The sequence below is a fragment of the Bidens hawaiensis genome, unplaced genomic scaffold, assembly GCF_021521415.1.
Source record: "Bidens hawaiensis isolate Kalapana, Puna unplaced genomic scaffold, B.hawaiensis_p1.1 tig00013193_1, whole genome shotgun sequence".
Classification (NCBI taxonomy): Eukaryota; Viridiplantae; Streptophyta; class Magnoliopsida; order Asterales; family Asteraceae; genus Bidens; species Bidens hawaiensis.
This window is the reverse complement of record NW_027492114.1, coordinates 248,869-268,806: the sequence shown is the minus strand read 5'-3', so window position 1 is coordinate 268,806 and position 19,938 is coordinate 248,869. Positions and strand designations below refer to the sequence as shown.

At 35.9% G+C, this 19,938-nt stretch overlaps 1 protein-coding gene across 1 annotated transcript; it reads left to right on the top strand.

Moving 5' to 3' along the window:
* The first annotated feature begins 606 nt into the window (after positions 1–606).
* On the top strand, positions 607–6,033 carry LOC143543620 (hydroxymethylglutaryl-CoA lyase, mitochondrial-like). Its single transcript, XM_077035898.1, has 8 exons — positions 607–773; positions 1,549–1,720; positions 1,892–2,068; positions 3,173–3,253; positions 3,337–3,500; positions 3,585–3,721; positions 3,791–3,906; positions 5,863–6,033. The coding sequence occupies exons 1-8, from the start codon at positions 607–609 to the stop codon at positions 6,031–6,033; spliced, it is 1,185 nt and encodes a 394-aa protein (XP_076892013.1).
* Positions 6,034–19,938: the final 13,905 nt, after the last annotated feature.

Here is a 19,938-nt window from a genome sequence, read left to right as displayed (position 1 = left end):
ATAACCGCTATAGCAGCGATATTGACTGCATCTATATTATGTATGTTTTGATTTCAATTGTTTTCAGCAACATGAATGCTTATAGCATTATTGTAGTATTTTCTGTTAGTAAATTTGGATTTGTATCATATTTATGGAGCTTTTAAACATCAAGTGAGTGGATATGATGCTTATTGATTTATATTGGAACCTTCTAGTTTTGACACAAATCTTCAGAGGCAGTCGTACTGGCATGCCATTGTGAGACTTTTAGCCCGAACTCTGGTTTTGTGTTAAGAAACTAAACTTAACAAATCAGTAATTTTATTGTTATATTGTTAAAAAAGGATAAATATGTTTAAAGGAAGTTGAGTTTTATATACGTGATATGTATTGTTCATTGAGAACATTAATATGCAAAGACAATGTTTCTTTCTTATGCATAAATATCCACTCCTGCAAGTTTAGTGAGCTGAATCAAAGGAAAAAAAATTCAAAATATGTATATCTAAGGTTGAAAATGTTCTACATAGATCTGCGTGCCTAACTTTTTATTGCCTTTTGATATATCTTTTAAAAGAGTATTCGCTCACCTTTTACAGTCTGAAGTGTTGTATTGCTTCTGCAATGTCGAGTTTGGAGGAGCCTCTTGGTATGGATAAGTTACTGAGCCTAAGCACCATTGATCTTTTTAATAGATTCTCATCCAACAGCTGCAGTACCAGTGGAGGGGACTCTGGAATTGAGCATTGCTGGATTGAGGGAAATACTTCCACCTCATCAAATGATGACAAGTATGCATCTTTGCAGTTAGCAGGCCTGTAAACAAATTGAACGAGCGCGAATGGAGCATGTTCGTGTTTGTTGCTTTAACTTTAACCGAACAAACGATAGAATACGAGCAGCTAACTAACGGGCTTTTCTTGTTCATGTTTGTTTGTTGAGTGTGCTTGTGGTCGTTCGTTATTAGCATTTTATCGAACGGTTCGAACACAAACACAATCAATCGTTTTCGGTCGTTCGTGTTCGTTCATTTGTAATCTGCCTGAAAATTCTAAATGAGTATATTAAGGAATGTAAAAATGAACTAACGAACATAAGTTAACGTAAACGAGCTAACATAAACGAATTAGATGAACGAATAAGACATGTGTGCATGTTCATTTATTTAACTAAATGAACCAAAAGTTTTGTTCATGTTCGTTTGTTCGTTTATTGATAAGAGAACATAAACGAGCTTTTCGCCAAGTGGCTCATGAATGGTTCACTGAATGTTCAGTTTGTTTACAGGCCTAGCAGTTTTGCATTGCCTATATCTCTTGTGACGTGTTGTCGTGTCCTTATTTTTTTAAACTTTAGAGTAAGGTTAGTGTTTTCTGATGTCATCACTCATCTTCTTGATGAAACTAATGCCACCATTTAAAGTTTATTTAGGTTAAATGAACTACTTTTCAATAAAAAAATGTGTTATTGCCCTCAACAAGTAATCAAAATGCTAACAGTAAATCAAATTGAAAAGCTTTATGTTTGAAACCAAATGTACCAATTTGGAAACTTGCGTATACATAGGGGCGATGTTGAGTATGTACAAGGAGCGTTCATGTGTAAGCATCATACAAGAGATACACCTCAAAACGGAAACCATGCAGCATATGGAAATCGGCATGATTCATGGCATTTAACAAATCTTCATCATAACTCGTATTGCAATAATATAGGCCTACACAACATAAAAAATAAGGTGATTAACTAACCTCCAATCGTCCAACACAAGTTTCGTAATTCATAAAGGAATTTGCAACAAAATTTTGATTACCACATCATTCTAATGTAAAAAGCCTAGTGCTGTTTTTTTTATTGGATAGCAATAGCATTAGTTTATGTTGGTATTTTGTTTTTTCATTTATTTCAGATTTTCAAGGGCATACCAAAGTATGTAAAGATAGTGGAAGTTGGTGCAAGAGATGGGTTACAGAATGAAAAGAATATGGTTCCTACATCTGTTAAAATAGAGCTAATTCAGAGGCTTGCTTCTACTGGATTATCTGTTGTTGCAACTAGCTTTGTTTCACCCAAGTGGGTCCCTCAGGTATCATTTCTCTCACTAGAGTTTGTGCTATTTTCACATTTTTGGTTGGATGGGCCGGATAAATCAGTAATCGGTCAAAATGGGTTCTTTTAGTATGGGTCAAGTCGGGTTGAGCCACAAACATTTTGACAATTTTGTTAATAGTTAATGCGTTGATTCATCATATATGATTACATAAGCTATAGTTAATGTATTAATTACCTTAAATATGATTAAAAACTATGTAGTAGCACTAATAATCCATGTTCTCTCAATAAAACGATTTTAGAGGCTCCATGTTTGCAAAACTGTAGTGAGTTTAATGCATTTAGTTCATTAAATTTTTGTGCTATAAAGAACACAACTGTTCGTGGAATGGTAATGCACAAGTGCTTGAAGCACATTTGTACAAGTGATTTAAGCATGGTTAAATAAATATAAATTTAAAGTTGCATTATGACCCCCTTGAGTTTAACTATACTTACGTGTTGTACCCTGCACTTCTCCATTTGTTTTTTTTTCTTTTCGTTGCCCAACCACCTTTTGACTCATGGCCCCCACTCACAATTTTTTGATAACTTTTTCTCTTATAACTTTTACAATATGAAATTTTACATAATTTGGAATATACCTGTACGACATATTTTTATTTATCAACGTTTCAGCTTAAGTTTTATGTAAATTGAGTTGTGCATAATAATGTACAAGTCATCAAAGCACAAACGTACAAGCCGTGAAAGGTGTTAGGTGCCTCAGGGTTTTGATTTTTTTACACCTTGTTTTTCACTCAATGTAAATTTTATTTAAAAACCATACGACATGCTTAATTTTATCTTCGTTTCCACATAAATTGTATTCAAAACCAAGCCTTACAAATTTCTCACCACACCAACACTCCCGCAGCAACGTGCGAGCTCACATCCACACACTAGTATGATTATAAAAACTATGTAGTGACGTTAAAAGTCTATGCTTGTGACTGCTTTATAAAACTGCTTATTTTCTTATTACATTTTGTTTTTTTTTTTTAATCAGCAATGAGTTAGTTGTAGAATGTAGAGTAACATATTTGAAGGTTTCTATATTATGCATCCTTTAGTATCTAATTCTTATTTCTTTATAAAGCTGGCTGATGCAAGGGAGGTTATTGAAGCATTAAATAACTTGGATACTACAAGCTTACCTGTACTGGTACCCAATTTGAAGGTGCATGATCTTTCTTGAGATTTAAAAGATTATTAATTTTGCTAACACAAATGGAACTTATGAGTTTAGTTTGTTTCAACTAGGGTTTTGAAGCTGCTGTTGCAGCTGGTGCAAAGGAAATAGCTGTTTTTGCATCAGCATCCGAGTCCTTCTCAAAGTCAAACATTAATTGTACCATTGACCAAAGTTTGTCTCACTATCGGGCTGTTGTTCATGCTGCTATAAAGCTCAATATCCGTGTTCATGGGTATTTTCTTTATTCTATATAATAATTAACTTATACAACTGTTTTATTTTTATACTTGATTCAATGGCATTTTGTACAATAAAGGTATGTTTCATGTGTGATTGGATGCCCGGTTGAAGGAATGATATCTCCATCAAAAGTTGCATGCGTGGCAAAAGAACTTTATGATATGGGCTGTTGTGAAATATCACTCGGTGATACTATTGGGATTGGCACAGCAGGTAATTGTCAGAATATTATTGCTTTGTTATTTTTTAACTTTTAATTCACTTGTGGACTCGTTTGCGAAGGTACGGTAATTTCAATGCTTGGAGCAGTAATGTCGGTTGTTCCTGTTGAAAAGCTTGCTGTTCACTTTCATGACACTTATGGTCAATCTCTTCCAAACATTTTAGTATCCATCCAAGTAAGCTACTTTCTCCATTAATCTACCATATCATCGCTTACTTTGCTGGTTGCACGACTCAGCCCACTTGCAACTTTTGAAAATTTGAAAGGTTAACCATATGCATGTCCCGATCATTCAGTTCATCATAGATAGATTCTAACAACCAGAGAAGGTAATTTACATAAATAATTGTAAGCAGAGAATCACGAGAACCGCATAAACATTTGTGCATAAGGTGGTTATGTGGATGAATCTCTACTTAAAATTGGTTATGTATTAGACAAATCTCTCTCAATATGTATGTATAATCTAGAGCTGGCAAAATGGATCGTGATGTGTTAAACGGGTCGAACACGACACGATCTGTTTAACACGACCGGTGAACCCGAACACAACACATTTAACTTGTCGTTTTCTCAACGGGTGTGCTTAATAAGCGGGTTACACGACACGACCCATTGAACACGACTACTGAACCCGAACACGATGCGTTTAACTTGTCATCTAATGACTAGTGAACCCGAAAACGGCATGTTTCTTGTCATTTTCTCAAACAATAACATGGACGTGCTTAATATGCGGGTTACACGACACGATCGTTTAACACTACTAATGAATCCGAGCATGACACGTCTAAGGTTTTCCTACACACTAACACGGACTAATGAACCCGAACACGGCACGCGCAGCTTTTGGTTTTCATACACGGTAACACAGACATGTTAAATAAGACAACATGGTACGTTTAACACGATTCACTAAACACAAACAAAATTAGTAAGGCATAATGAACATGATACAATAATAATTACCCAAACTTACAATGTATATTTAGTTATTGAGGTAACCGTTGGAGAGGGCCCACCATTGCATCCTCTTCGTCGTCCGCCTGCACAAACTGATCAAGCTGGACTGGCTCCACATCGCTGGAGTCTGTTGCTGCCGAAGTCCTTCTGCACCACATCCGCCCGGACCATGGAATGTGGCACGCGTTGTGGGTGCTCTTATCCCTCTCTATTTCCCTACTCCGTCACAACCAGACCACCACCACCATGCCATGCCGCTGCCACCCTTGTGGAATCCGGCACTTTTCCTGTGGCGTAATCTGTGTAGGTGAAATCTGTCAGATGGGAGTTAGAATTGTTCAACCGCCGTGATGTATGGTTGGTAACTTTGAAAATTAGGGAAATGGCCTTTCTTGATAACCTGTGTTTAAACCATCAGTGTTCTACAATCTTTCAGTCGATTCCTGATTTCGTTTCTGATCCATTATCCATCAAAATATTCACTTTCTGTGGCCACATTTCTGTATTTTATCTTCGTTTTATCAATTTGTTACTTTGTTCTTAAGTTTTAAAGATTTCGCTACAAACTGAGGCGATGAAGATAGAAACATTTCTCGAATCTGATTGTAAGGCATTTGGAATTTGATCTTGGGTGAGTTAAATCATTCAATTTCCTTTTACCAATTGTAATGTGACGACCGAATTTGTGCGTGTCTGAGCCTCTTGAATTCGACATTTGTTTATAATTAATCGATGATTAAATCTTGATGGAAATGCTTTGGGGGTTGTGATGATAAAACATAAATTCCTTTTTGAATGCCGATTACCGGCTTGATCGTCTGTTTATAACAATTGAGTTTGAGCAGAACCTATACACATTTTGACTAATTTTAGTTAAACATGAGGCTTCAACGGTATTTTATTTTCTTTATTGAATTTCAATGTATTTTGTTTTCAAAGTTAAAGAGTGGAAGTTACCTTCATGCCCTCACATGCTTGGCACGTGACAAGACTTTACTGGGGTTGTGGACGATGTAATGACAAAAAACGAGGCGAAAATCCAAAATCCAAATAAAAGATAGGAAGTGAAAGTTATCTCCGGAAAGGACCCGATCTATATTTCAGGATATTCAAAAGGACACAAACTGTAATATAATCTTGTAAATATTATGTGCATAATTGTTGACAGATGGGAATCAACACAGTGGATTCTTCAATTGCGGGTCTAGGAGGGTGCCCATATGCCAAAGGGGCTTCAGGAAATGTTGCTACTGAGGATGTGGTTTACATGCTTCATGGTCTTGGTGTCCAAACCAATGTAGATATCGGAAAGCTCTTGCAAACCGGTGACTTCATCTAAAGCATCTAAACCGTCCAACTGGGTCAAAAGCCGCCATTGCCTTTAGCCAAGTTATAAGAAATGGAGACTGATATAATAATCACATCTTATACGAGCATTTCTAATGTTATGCCATAGTTGAACAAAAATGGTTTAAATATACTCTTGTGCTGGTGACGAGCAACTTGTTTAATGTACTCCATGGGTTGGGTTTAATTTTGCGGGTAAGATGTTTGCTCGCATTCACGTAGCATTGATCTTCTTGTATTATTATACAAAGAGATACATGCTAAATTGTAATTAGCAGTTTGTATTTTTGTTGAAAAGGGAATAATATGTCTTGTCCCCTTATGCATGTGTAAGGCTATATGGTATACACCAGTGGGCAACCCCCACTGGTCTGATGTGGCACCCCTGACGCGGTCGGTCTCCCTGGCAGCCACCAGTTTTAAAACTTCATATTAAGTTTCAAAACCTTTTATACAAATTAAAATAAGGTAACGATTTTAACATCTAAACCTTGATTGAGGTCAAATTAAAATTACTCTAAACTTGATTAGCAAACAAAAGAATAAGAATCTATCTTAAAATTCTCTGCTTTGTGACTGGGTAGTGTTTGAACTTTGAAGATAAACGGCTAACCCTAACAAAAACAACTAATTTTCTTATTTTTGATGTTTTTGGGAATTCTTTTTCATGTGCTGATTGATCTTCTTGTTGTGCGTGAGAGAGAGAGAGAGAGAGAGAGAGATTCATCTTTTAAACAAGTGCTTGCAATAGGAATTGTTTGGTACAATTAAGCTATTTTCATCTATATCCATTAACTTGTTACGCTACATCAAACCTGGAATTCAAGCATTTTAAGTTCTGTTTGGTTCATGCAACTTCTTATCCGATTCAGTTGATATAATCTGTCTCTCTAGCTCAAATGAAACAAACAAAATTACTAGTAAAATCTTACTTATAATAACAAACTATTTGTAGGGTCTAGTGGCCATTTTTCCTGAGATAGATATACCTACACATAACAAAATATAATGTGACCATTGATGAACTTTATTATAAGATGACGACGACCATGCTAAAGAATAGAAATATAACTTTATTTGGGAATGACTGACTACATAGGAAGTCCGTGCAGTGCTGCTAAAGATGAACCTATTGCTGTTCTCATGGAAGTTCAAGAAAATGATGAATTGTCCAAGAATAAGACTTGTAATTGTTGCAAAATGTGGACGTGAAAACAGGGACCGAGCATCAATATGGATTTGATTTTTTTATGAATACTTAACTTAAATAACCGAGCGAAGGTACACATGAAACGCGTTACCGTGCGCCAGTACTCACAAAACGTGTAACCTGGCGCCCGTACGCCAATCGGGTAATCGGGCACCAGTATGCACGAAACGGTTAACCCGGTGTCGGTATGCGTGTAACGTGAAACCGGGCCCTGGACGCGCGAAACACGTAACTGGACCCTTGTATGTGCGAAACGCATAACCTGAACACATGTGCTGGCACAAGCGAAACAGTTAACCAAACATCAGTATGCGCATGCATAGCGCGAAACTAGACCCGGGACGAGTGAAACACGTTAACAGGCCCAGCTACATGCGAAATAGGAAGAATTTTTTTTTCTTAATGTACGTTTAAAAAAATAATTTTTGTGCTACCCCTAAATTATGTTGTAGTGGATTTCTGTAACTTACTTTGGTAAAATATAATTATATGTAATAACAATTAATATAATTATTAATTTTTGTGAATGCTCTATATTGTGAGAGTTTCACAACTAAACAAGCCATATTCAAGCGGAGCTAAGCTGGAATGAGATATTGATGCTTGATGTTGAGTGGTTGAAATAGTAAATATGAAACTTTGATGATTCTTGCAGGAAATTGTTCTCTGTCATGAATGAAATAGAGGACTTTTGGTTTCTCTCAAATTCATATAACTCATGTCATGAATTGTTCGAATCTCCAATGGTGATACGGTTGTTTGGTGATTATGTATGTATGTGCCTTGATGGCAATTGTTGTATTTTTGTAAGTATTTTTACTTTTGTGCATGTTCGAATCCCGTGATGATACGATTCTTCATTATTTGTTTCTTTTGGATGAGTCCTCTCTCTCTCTCTTTTTTCTTTTAGTATGTAACTTTTTTTTTTGTTTTTTAGTTTGTGTATTTAAACGAACGTAAACAAAACCGATCGAATTCGCGTTGAGCACCCTCGTGGCGTCCATGTTTTATCAACCAAACAAACGTAGTTTGAAATGTGTTGTAACCGAGACTGACCGAATTCGTGTCAAGTCACAACCGCGCCACAACGTCCACGTTTTGTTAGCGATCAAAGATCAATTCACACAATTGATTGAATAAGAACAAGACGATGATACACAAACACAAATCTTGAATAACAATACTGAGCATCGAATGAATATATTGAATACGTTAACAAATTTGTTTGACATCATCCCTATTTATAACGTATATAATTACATATTAACTATACTAAATAAAATAATTACAATAAGACCCCTATACCTAATATAAATATTAATAAGTTTAGTTTATATACTAATACTCCCCCTTAAACTAAACTTAGTTTAAGTGAGGACTTCGTTTCTTCAAGATCCGGTTGCCATCACAGTAGCGTTGGTTCGTCATCTTCCTCCCGGATCAGGTTTGCTTCCACTCTTTTCTCCCCCTTTGGACATTCATGTTTGAAATGTCCAAGTTCATTACAATTGAAGCATCTTATATGATCTTTATTTTGATGACTGTGCTTCTCACCTTTCTTTTTCCTTGACTTCCAATTTTTGTCTTGACCACGTTCTTTGTTTTCCTGCTTTGAACTTTCGTGACCGCAACGTTCACATTTATGGTCAGAGGTTTTCTTCTTCCCGTCTTCTTTGGAGAATAAGAGCTTGCCATACATATCTTCCTCCTTGATTTTCTTCTTGGTGCGTTCCTCGAAAGCCATCAATCTTCCAACGGCTTCTTGGAATGGTATTGCACCAAGATCAACAAATCGCTCGATTGCAGCAACAATCTGAATGAACTTTTCTGGCACCGAACTGAGTAGTTTTCGGACCAGTTTCTTGTCATTCATAGTATGCCCAAGATTGCTTGCTTGTGATGCAATCTCACCAATTTTTCTGGCATAAACATCAAGCGACTCGTCACTCATTTTTAGAGACTCAAAACCTGACTCGAGTGTTTCTAAACACGATTCTTTAACTCTGTCAACTCCAACATGTCGAACCTTTAACGCGTCCAAATTTCTTTGGCCGAAGTAAAATTAGCAATTTGCAATACCATATTTTCTGGAATCGATTGGTATAGTAATGCAATTGCTGTATTATTCTTTTTCTCATCAACTTCGGTGCCCTTTTTTGGTTCGATGGCTTTCAAAATTCCATGGACATTAAAGATCGATCTAATTTTTATAGCCCAAATGGTGTAATTTGTGGAGTTTAACACAGGGCATTGAAAACTCATGGGTGTCCCTCTTTTCTTTGAAGTTACAACTTCTTTATCCTTGAACCCAACCATTTTATGAGTTTTCTTTTTCCCAATCTTGACAAATTGACTATCACTGGTTTCGGATCAACTTTGATTTCAACTTTACTAGTATCGGATCAAATCGATATCAAAATTTAACAATAACAGTTCACCGGTTTTTCGGTTGCCTTAAAACTTAAGACAAATCAAAACCAACTGTTAATTCTACAAGCAATATCCGGGTAATAAAACCAACTGTCTCAACAACAACGGTTTACGGGTTTTTCAGTCACAAAACGAATCAAAACCAACCGTTTTATACCAAGAGTAGTACACGGGTTTCCCAAGGCAAATCAAAACCAATTGTTTGTCTCAACCGACAACAATACACGGGTCTTTCGGTTGCCTAAACAACTCAAACCAACTACTCTAAAACACAACGGTGTTCGGGTTTATCGGTCACCAAGTGAATCAAAACCAACCGTTTCGACCAAGAATAGTATCCGGGTTTTCGGTTGTAAGGCAAATCAAAACCAATTGTTCATCTCCACCGACAACAATACACGGGTTTTTTGGTTGCCAAACAAATCAAACCAACTATTTTGTTTTTATAAAAAACAACCCCTTCTTGAGAAAAATTCAAGAACCTCAATTTTGTTGTAAACACTTTCGGATTTTAACCGAATACAACAAACAAAACCTATTGTTTTATCCTTCCAGTTTCTTGAAGATGTGGTCGTTATCAAAACGAACTCCTCTTATCTTCTTTGATCAAATTCTTAATTGAGACAAAATTTGTCTTGATCAATTAATCACAACCCTGGTTCAATTCACAGTACTTGAACAACCACAATATTCCACAAATTAGTGGACCTTGATTTTTTACTTTTAAACTAATTAAAAAAAATCAAATAATAATGCGTCACTTCAGGATTGCTAGGATCAATTGAAAAGAATCACAATCCTTTTTTTTTTCCTCTTTTGTTCTGAACCACCAATATTGAACGTATCAATAATTACCTTCCAATTGATCAATATTTTGATCAATTACTCAATTAAAAATTGATTAAATACAACTCTTGATCCAATTTAATCAATTTTACAACCCTCGTCCACTTTCCCTTGACGAGATCGATGGATTCACACAGTTTCCCAATTGATCGATTAAAAACTGGGAATCATTTAAAAACCTTGGCTCTAATGCCACTGTTAGATTAAAGATCAATTCACACAATTGATTGAATAAGAACAAGATGATGATACGCAAACACAAATCTTGATTAACAATACGAACATCGAATGAATTTATTGAATATGTTAACAAATTTTTTTGACATCATCCCTATTTATAGAGTATACAATTACAAATTAACCCTACTAAATACAATAATTACAATAAGACCTCTATACCCAATGTAAATAGTAATAAGTTTAGTTTATATACTAATACGTTTTACTGGCCGAATAATGTCGTTTGAAATGTGTCGTAACCGAGATCGACTGAATTTGTGTCGAGTCGCCACCGTAACATCCGGGGTTTTATTGACCGTATAAACGTTATTTTAAACTTATTATTTGTATCATAAGCTATACGAGTTTTGTTTAGTTTATGTACCGTAATGAACGTAACCGAACCCAACTGAATTCACGAAAGGTACACAACCAGATTTCAACTGCTCTGGCGCAATGTGCAGGGAAAAGAAGTAGTTTTATTTTAAAAGCGGTCCATATTCCTACAGTAATTAGTATTTCTCTTGTATAATGTGAGTAATGTTATTTTATTTTAAAAGGGATCCATATTCCGAGTTTAATTATGTGCTCACAAGAAGAAAACATTATGAGATCGAAGATGCGTGTTAAAGATGGTAAGTCTCCATATCGTCTGGAATAATGTATCTACCTATGGAACGCTAAATGATTAGATGTTCAAAGATTGACATGAGCATGCATTAAAAAGTATTTTAAGAGTTGCAGTTGACAAGAAGATTTTGACATATATATATATATAGGCAAAGTATAGAATGAAAACCCACTTGAGTTGTGAAAACCTTACGTAACATCGTTTTTTTTGTTACATATAATATAGGTTGTAACATTTAATACAAAACATCAAAACATTAAAAAAAATAGTTTTGCTATTTTTTAACATTTTTTTACTAATTTTTTTATATGTTTTTAGGAGAGAGAAAAAGTTATGTTTATATTAACATTTTTTTATTAACTTTAATTGTGGACTACAGGATTTAATCTTTCATTAAAAACTTGTTGTTGAGAATGAGTTTCTAGAGTTTTCACAACTCAAGTAGGTTTTTATTTTAACCTAACCCTATAGTTGACTCAAAATGAAAATAAAATAAACTAATTCCAAGCTAGCCTCATCCAATGTTCAACAAGAGACCACAAATGTTAATATGAAGTCCAATGCATGGCATGTTCTATGTGGATGCAAACAACATGTGTTTTCTTATATCATTAGGTCAGGGTTGAAGCTTTTTATATTGCAGGAAAGAATGAAATGTAATATAAAGAGTTGGCGAAGAGAAAAGAACTAAACTTAGAAAGCAAGAAATTAAGGAAAATTTCCAAGTGGAAGAAGATAAAGCAAGGAGTTTAGTCGACCATCGCGATGTTTTACAAACAACCTATGCCGATCCGATTCCTAATATTTAAGCATGTTATGGTAAGCCACAAGAAGGATGGAATTGTGTTCCTGATTTTGCGTTGAATCTTTGAATAAAATCTATTGTGTGTTTGATATCTATGGATTCAATATGGAATCGGCTTCTACTTTCATGAGAAATCCAATATATATATATATATATTAGTACTATATATATTTTAGAACTTTGGTGCCACAAGGACCCTGTCACTTTGCAACACCTTAGCGGTGGAAAAGGTTTTTTGTTTTTTTGTTTTTATTTTTGTTTTCATTTTTTTGTTATTGTTTTGTTTTAGTTCCAGTTCTTAACGAAAACCAACCGAATGTCAAATTTTTTTTAAGTTTCGGTACTGTAAAGAACGTAACGGAAACCGCCCGAATTTGCATTGATTGATCGCCTTAACGCCCAAGATCAACAACGGTCAGGTTTTACCAATGCTTGAATTTTACTGACCGACGTTGTCTCATTGTTCCACCTTAATTTTTATAACTTTCGTTTCATTTTTGGTTTTTGTATCGGCACAAAAACGTGCGTAACCAAAATTGACCGAATTTGCATCGAATTACAGCCTCAATGCTTAAGTTTTATCACTGCCCGAGTTTTACTGACCTGCCCCGGCGCGTTGTTTTTTCACCGCTCGAGTTTTACTGACCTGCCCTGACGCAACGCGCCGGGTAGAAAACTAGAGTATATATAATTCCGATGTAATATTGCTACGCACCTATATATATACGTATTTATTATATATACGTGTGTGAGAGAGAGGGGAGGGTTGAGATCACATATAGGGTCTGTTTGTTATGAAATAATGGAATAGGCGATGGAATTGAATGACGAAGTAATGAAATGGATGAGATAATGGAAATGATCATTACCATTCTATTAAGATGTTTGGTTACCGAATGGGAATGAAATGAATTATTACTTTGTGTTGTTTGATAAGTTAGAAAAAGTCGGAATAAAATAAAAATAGTAGCGAATGGCGGTGGTTGGTGATGGTGGGCAGTGAGAAGTAATGGTGGTGACGGTGGCGATGGGCGGGATCCAGGTGCAATGGTTGGTGGCTGACGATGGTGGTCGGGATCGATGTTGGTGGTGGCGGTGGTGGGTGGTTGGTTGGTGGTGGTGGGTGGTTGGTGGTGGCGGCGACGATGTGTGGTGGTGGTGGCAGTGACGGGCGGCAGCGACAGTGGCTATGGCGGGAGGCGAAGGTAGTGGGTGTGGTGGTGAGAGGGCAGTGGGTGGTGGTCATGGGAGGTTGATGGAGGTGATATAGTATGAAAATGAGATGGAATGAAGACAAAAACAAGGGGATGGATGGAATGAATTTGAGGTATTTTAAAGGGAATGGAATGAACATGATAACGGCGGATTCTATTATATTGACCAAATAAACACTAATTTTTTTCATTCCCTCATAATAGTTCATTCCATTTCGCCTTTCATTCATTCATACCAAACGCTACCATAGTGTATTGGGTATAGCACATTTTTATTATTAAAACATATTTTTTTCCGTTTACTAGATCTGATAGCCAACAAATTATTCACACGGTTTAAAATGGTTTTGTTCTCAATTTAAACTTGCAATATATTATATATGCAAAACAACATAAAAAAAGAATCCCAAAAGAAATTCACGTGGCGTGATATTGTTGTGTTTGATTCATATTAAGTTGTAATTAGCTGTCAAAAGTTTATGACATCCAATAAAGGGTGGGGGTGGGGTGGCGAGATTGTTATGCCATATGTAATGAACATAAATTTGATGATGATTTACGTTTGAACATTTCAAATAAGTGAAAAAGTCTTTTTAGGTAAAAGTTTGGATAGATATATTTTAAGCCTTTTCAAGTTCAATAATACTACGCGGGTGTTCGTGAGATGCGATGGATGTTTGAACGCAAACCCTGTTAATCGTGAACAATTATGAGTGTTCATGGTTTGGTTTAAAATCTTGAAACCGTTTAAACCGGTCGTCGTTTGGTTTCACAGTTTGTTTTTTAACTTTCGGTCGGTTAATCGATTTCAAAATTTTCAAATCGTAGCGAACGGTTTGGTTCGTGATTTATGTTAGAGCATAATGTTTATTGCTAGAGTCTTAGATGTATTAGATATGATTGTATAGGGCTAAAAGTGTCAAATGTATAAAGTATGTTGAATAGCGCATAAGTCATATGGAACGCATATGTTATGCGGTGCATAACATATGCGTCGTATATCATATACGCCCATATAGTCTTTCATGTTGAGTCCTATAAATAGTGGACTTATGCGTTATTATAAAAGACCTTTTGGCAGATGTTAGAGTGAGAGAGCAGAGAGAGAAAGTAGTCCAAGTGTTATATCTTGTATATTTCAAGTTATCAATGAAATACATGCTTAACGTTTACTTGTTTTATTCATTCTCGATGGATTCCGCACATTAAGTTTCAAGCTGTAACATATAGAGATCCTGAGTGTTATATACATCATCCTACCAGGTCATTTCAAGTGATTTCAGAGCTTTATGACTTGTTACTAGCTTGAACACTTCAAGTTTTCAAGGTTTTTCTCTCTATCTACTAATTCAACCGTCAAAAGTTCATCAAACTTTCACACATTGTTCCTTACCTATCCGTGACAAACCCTACCAAAATTCATCCAATTCCAACATCATTTGCACCTTCAAATTCCAAAATTACCAAAATGGAGATCTTTACCGTATATGTTTATGAAGCGTATATGTTCTTCATGTATAACATATACGGTGTATAACATATACACTGCATATGTTATAAGGTGAATACATATATGTTGACCATCTATATATGCGTTGACCATACCTCAATACATATACGTTGATCATCTACATATGCGTTAACCATACCTCAATACATATATGTTGACCACTCTTTGACTTCATAACATATCCGTTAACCATACACATATACGTTGATCTTGTTTGACCTCAGACTTATACGTTGACTTTCCTTTCTTTCATACATATCCGATTTTGAAGATGGAAAACCTAAGTGCGTTCGTGTCACAGCCATCTGCTCTACTTCAGAACATTAACATGGAAAATGAAATAGGGACTGCCAACAAGCCTCCTAAGCTTCTTAGAATGAAAGACTATCCGTCATGGGCCGACAAGTTCGAGACGTATGTTCAAGCTTTGAACTACGAAACATGGACAATAGTGGAGGAAGAGTACATAATTCCCAAAAATGAGAATGGGGAAAATTACCGATTATCTCAAATTGCTGATGCGGAAAAACCCTTGTTCTTAAAAGAGAAGAAAATGTTAAATCTCTTTCAACAAGCCATCAAAGCCGAGATTTTTCAATTACTATAACACAATGGATCTTGTTATTCAATTTAGCATGCACTGTTAAACAAAGATCGTGGAAACCCTGATATGAGAAAGAGTAAATAGCACTGCTCAAGAAAGAATTCGATTTATTTACTCAAGTTAAGGGTGACTCTTTCACACAGTTGATTGAGAGATACTGCTATCTGGTGAATGAAATGAAGAGGCTGAAGATTGACAAGCCTAAGTATGAATACATTAATAAACTTGCTGATGCTTTACCAGAAGAATGGGGTACCTTTATCATAGTTCAGCAACCAAACCATTGCTTATGCCCGTCTAAATCTTGCAAGTTTTATCGAGAAGCTTGAAGCTCATGACTTGGAGCTCAGAAAGAAGCAAAATATGAAATCAACCGCAGTATCACAAGATGTGGGATTATACTATAAAGGTTCACAATCAAGTTCTTCAAATCCCAAGATTCCTACTGCATTCTGTGCTGAACAAACGGGTCAAGCCTTTGCAACACCTTTTAATTATGCTACTTCACAATATAGTAGTAGTTACTCAGGGACCATTCCCATATCTCAATCTTCTACCACAAAAGACCCTGATGTATTATAGTGTAACATTGCAGTAAATTTGAAAAAAACTGGGTGCCTAACCACTGAAACTGATAAGTAACATATAGCTTTTCTGGGTTCAGTGCTGGAATCCTATGAATGTTTAGTTGCTGGACGAATTGGCAACTACAACATGACAAAAGAAGATTATGATCAAATCAACCCAGAAGAGATGGAGATGATTGACATTTGTTGGTGCATGGCAAGTGTGATAAGAAGAGCTCAAAGATTCAAAGAGATCACTGGAAGAAATGTATTGGATGGATCAAATTCAAAGCTAGGCTTTAACAAATCCAAAGTGAGATGTTTCAGATGCAAAGAGAAGGGACACCTCAAGAGGGAATGCATAAGCAATACTGTGGATGATAATGCTGCAAATCCGTTTGGACGAGACTACTACAAGCAAGCAATATATCATTGTCCTGAAGGAGAGTCATCTAAAGGAAAGAAACCGACAGAAGCATCAACTTCTCAAAAGGCTGCTACAGCTCAAGTAGATGAGGGGTTCAACTGGCTCTCAGTATTTCAAGCAAATGTAGCTGAAGTTGCTGATGATTGTGAACTGGTTGAGAAGGTGGAAGATGTCAAGCCGGTTGAGGACATGGAGGAGAAATAGTTGATGAATGATGACCAAGCGGGTGAAAAGATTGATCAAGAGGCTAATCAAGATGATTCTGATGACAATCTTCCAAGAACCTATGATACAATTCATAAAGTTCATGCTGATTATCTTACCTCATTATTTCCACCTGATATAATTGAAAGTTTTACAGGTTGGTTTAACGACGAAGAAGTGCCACACGGTAAGATAGATTTTGGTGAGGAAGACATTGATGAATCAGATGTCAAGAAATCAAGTAAAGATTCAAAAGACAATGTGATTGATGAAATTGTTGAAGTCGTGACTGATGAAGATTCAGAAATTTCAAGTGATGAAGATTCATGGAAAATGAGGTAACTCTAAACTCAAATTTATGTGAAAAATGTGAATTGCCTTGTGATGAATGTGACTTTAAGACTCTTGAAATTAAAGAGTTAAAAAGACACTATGACAAATCACTGTTTTATCTGAATGTTGTTAATGAGGCATATTTGAAACTTCAATCATGTGAAAAGAATTTATGGGAAAGGATTTTACAAGATCAGAAAACCATTTCTATGTTAAAACACACGGTTGAAGACAAACAAATTGCCATCAACAGACACATGGACGAAAATGCAGCACTCAATCTTGAGCTTCAAACACTCAAGATTGAGACCGAAAGAGTTAATTTGAAATTAGTGAGCTATGTTGCATCGTCTTATGTCCTTGATCACATTATTCCTAAAAAATCATAAACTCACAAGGATAATGAGACTGAGAGTATAAAATAGGATTATCATGCTGTGCCTCCACCTATGTGGAATGCGTATATTCCAAAGAAACCAAAAGGTTTCAAAAAGGCACTAAATGTGGAACTCAACACTCGACATCATGATAACCCAAAGTCTGCTGATGTTGATTGTGTTGAAGCTGGGCAGAATGAAAGTTCTTGATGTGTTATGTCAACTGGTGTAAAAATGGCAGAATCTGTGTTAACCGAGGAAACAATTAAGAATAATGGGTTGGGTAATGAAAAAGAAGTTGTGGAATCAAAAAGATTTGCAAAAACAAGTTTTTATCACAAACAATCACATAAATTTAAACCAATTCAAGAGAACAAGATTGTGTTTGTGCATGGTAAAACTTCTGAATCTGAAAAAGAAGCTGTCTTTAGAAATCAATCGAATAAAGAGTTTTATCAATTGAAAGCAGAATGTGATCAGGTTGAAACTACATCTCAAATCAATAAATTTATTGATAGGAGATGTTGTTTTAATTGCAATGAGGTTGGGCACGTGTTTTATGCTTGTCCCAATCGATACAAACATGATCACATTCCGCCTCAAAAGACTGTTAGCAAGAAACCTGGCCTAGGTTATGTGTGTGAGAAGAAACCAATGAGTGTTACTAACAATGTGAAAATCTTGCAAAAGTTAAAATTGATGTTGAAAAGGCGGTTACAACTGATGTACCAAAATCAAAAGTCACAAAATCAATTCAAACATCATTTTATAACAAAAGACAAGCCGTAGGTCAAAATTGGGTGGTAAAAACTGCTGTTCAACCACCAAAGGTTGTTGAAAAAGTCATAATTGAAACTGGGATACATGTAACAAGTGAAGATTCATTCTTAGGTGATTCAGATATTGATGATATTAGGTTATTATACAAGAACTTCAAACAACCCAAGACCAAGAAGGCCTGGGTTTCCTTGTTTCACTAAACTATTAAATGTATGTGCAGAGGCTTCCAAGATCCCACGATTCTTATTGGATAATGGATAGTGGAGCCTCTAGGCACATGACAAGTACTCTCTACTTGCTGAATGATGTCAAATTAATAAGAGGAGGGTATGTAGGTTTTACTGGAAACCAAGGAGGACAAATAATTGGTGAGGGTACATTAACAAATGGGAAAGTAACTTTCGAGAACGTCAACTACATTTTAGAATTGGAGAATAATTTGCTCAGCATATCACAGATTTGTGATAAACATTTCTCTACACACTTCATAAAGGAGTGTTTATCTTGAAACCGGGTTTCAATATTCCAGAAGAGTGGGGTCTTATGTGTGCTCCACGAGTGAATGATCTTTATGTCATGAATATGAGCACCGCATCAACATCTTCAGGGTCTGCTCAACGTTTCATCTCAAGAGCATCTGAACAGGAATTAGTTTTATGGCATCGAAGGATGGGACATATAAGTTTGAGGAAGATGAACCATCTGGTTCACAAAGACTTGGTGGAGGGAGTGAACTTAAGAAATTTTCAATTAAGTGAAGAGTGTTTGGACTGTAAAAAGGGAAAACAGACAAAGAAACTTCATCCAAAAAAAATTGTCAACTCTATTAACTTACCCTTCGAGCGACTTCATATGGATTTATTTGGTCCAATGAATGTCAAAAGTATCATAGGAGAGCTTTATTGTCTTGTGGTTACTGATGATTACTCGAGATTTTCGTGGGTGATGTTTTTGGAATCAAAAGATGAGACATATGATTCTCTTATGATCTTATTCAAGAAGTTGGAAAATTTGTATAATCCACCAATCCGTCGAATAAGAAGTGACAATGGGACGGAATTCAAGAACAACAAAATGCTTGAATACTGTAATGACCAGGGGATTCTTCATGAATTCATTGCACCGTACACACCACAACAAAATGGGGTTGCTGAACGAAAGAATCGAACCTTGATTGAAACGCCTCGAACTATGCTATATGATTCAAAGTTATCAGTTAATTTTTGGTCAGAAGCAATAGCGGAAGCTTGTTACACATTGAACCGGGTGCTTACAGTCAAGAAATTCAATAATACGTGTTTTGAGCTACTAAATTGTCGAAAACCTAATCTGAAGTGGTTTGAACTGTTTGGATCAACGTGTAATGTTCTTGAACCAAGAGGGAAATTTGGTCCAAAATCTATCGAAGGTTTCTTTGTTGGATATGCTTGTCCACTCAGAAGAGTCTACATTCCTAGCCTTCACAAGATAGTTCAAGTCCAAAATGTGGATTGTCAAAGATACACGTCTACCATTCAATGACCAGGGGATTCTAGGCTATTTGATTATGAAAGTCTTTGGGAGAGCTTCAAACTCCCTGAGGAAGATTTGTCCGATGAAGCTTTGACAATGATTTACAATCAACAATTTTTGGAAAATCACGTGACTATGCCTGAAGAACCTGCGTCTATTCCTCAAGACGTACCTGATAATGTTCAATCTGATGATGTTCCAGAATCTAATCCAGTTTTTGATGATGATG

Excerpts from the sequence above, each read along its gene's own strand:
- LOC143543620 (XM_077035898.1), top strand. The coding sequence starts at position 607 with ATGTCGAGTTTGGAGGAGCCTCTTGGTATGGATAAGTTACTGAGCCTA. Across the intron at positions 774-1,548 it reads ACCTCATCAAATGATGACAA|GGGCGATGTTGAGTATGTAC; the intron begins GTATGCATCTTT and ends GCGTATACATAG. Across the intron at positions 1,721-1,891 it reads TACACAACATAAAAAATAAG|ATTTTCAAGGGCATACCAAA; the intron begins GTGATTAACTAA and ends CATTTATTTCAG.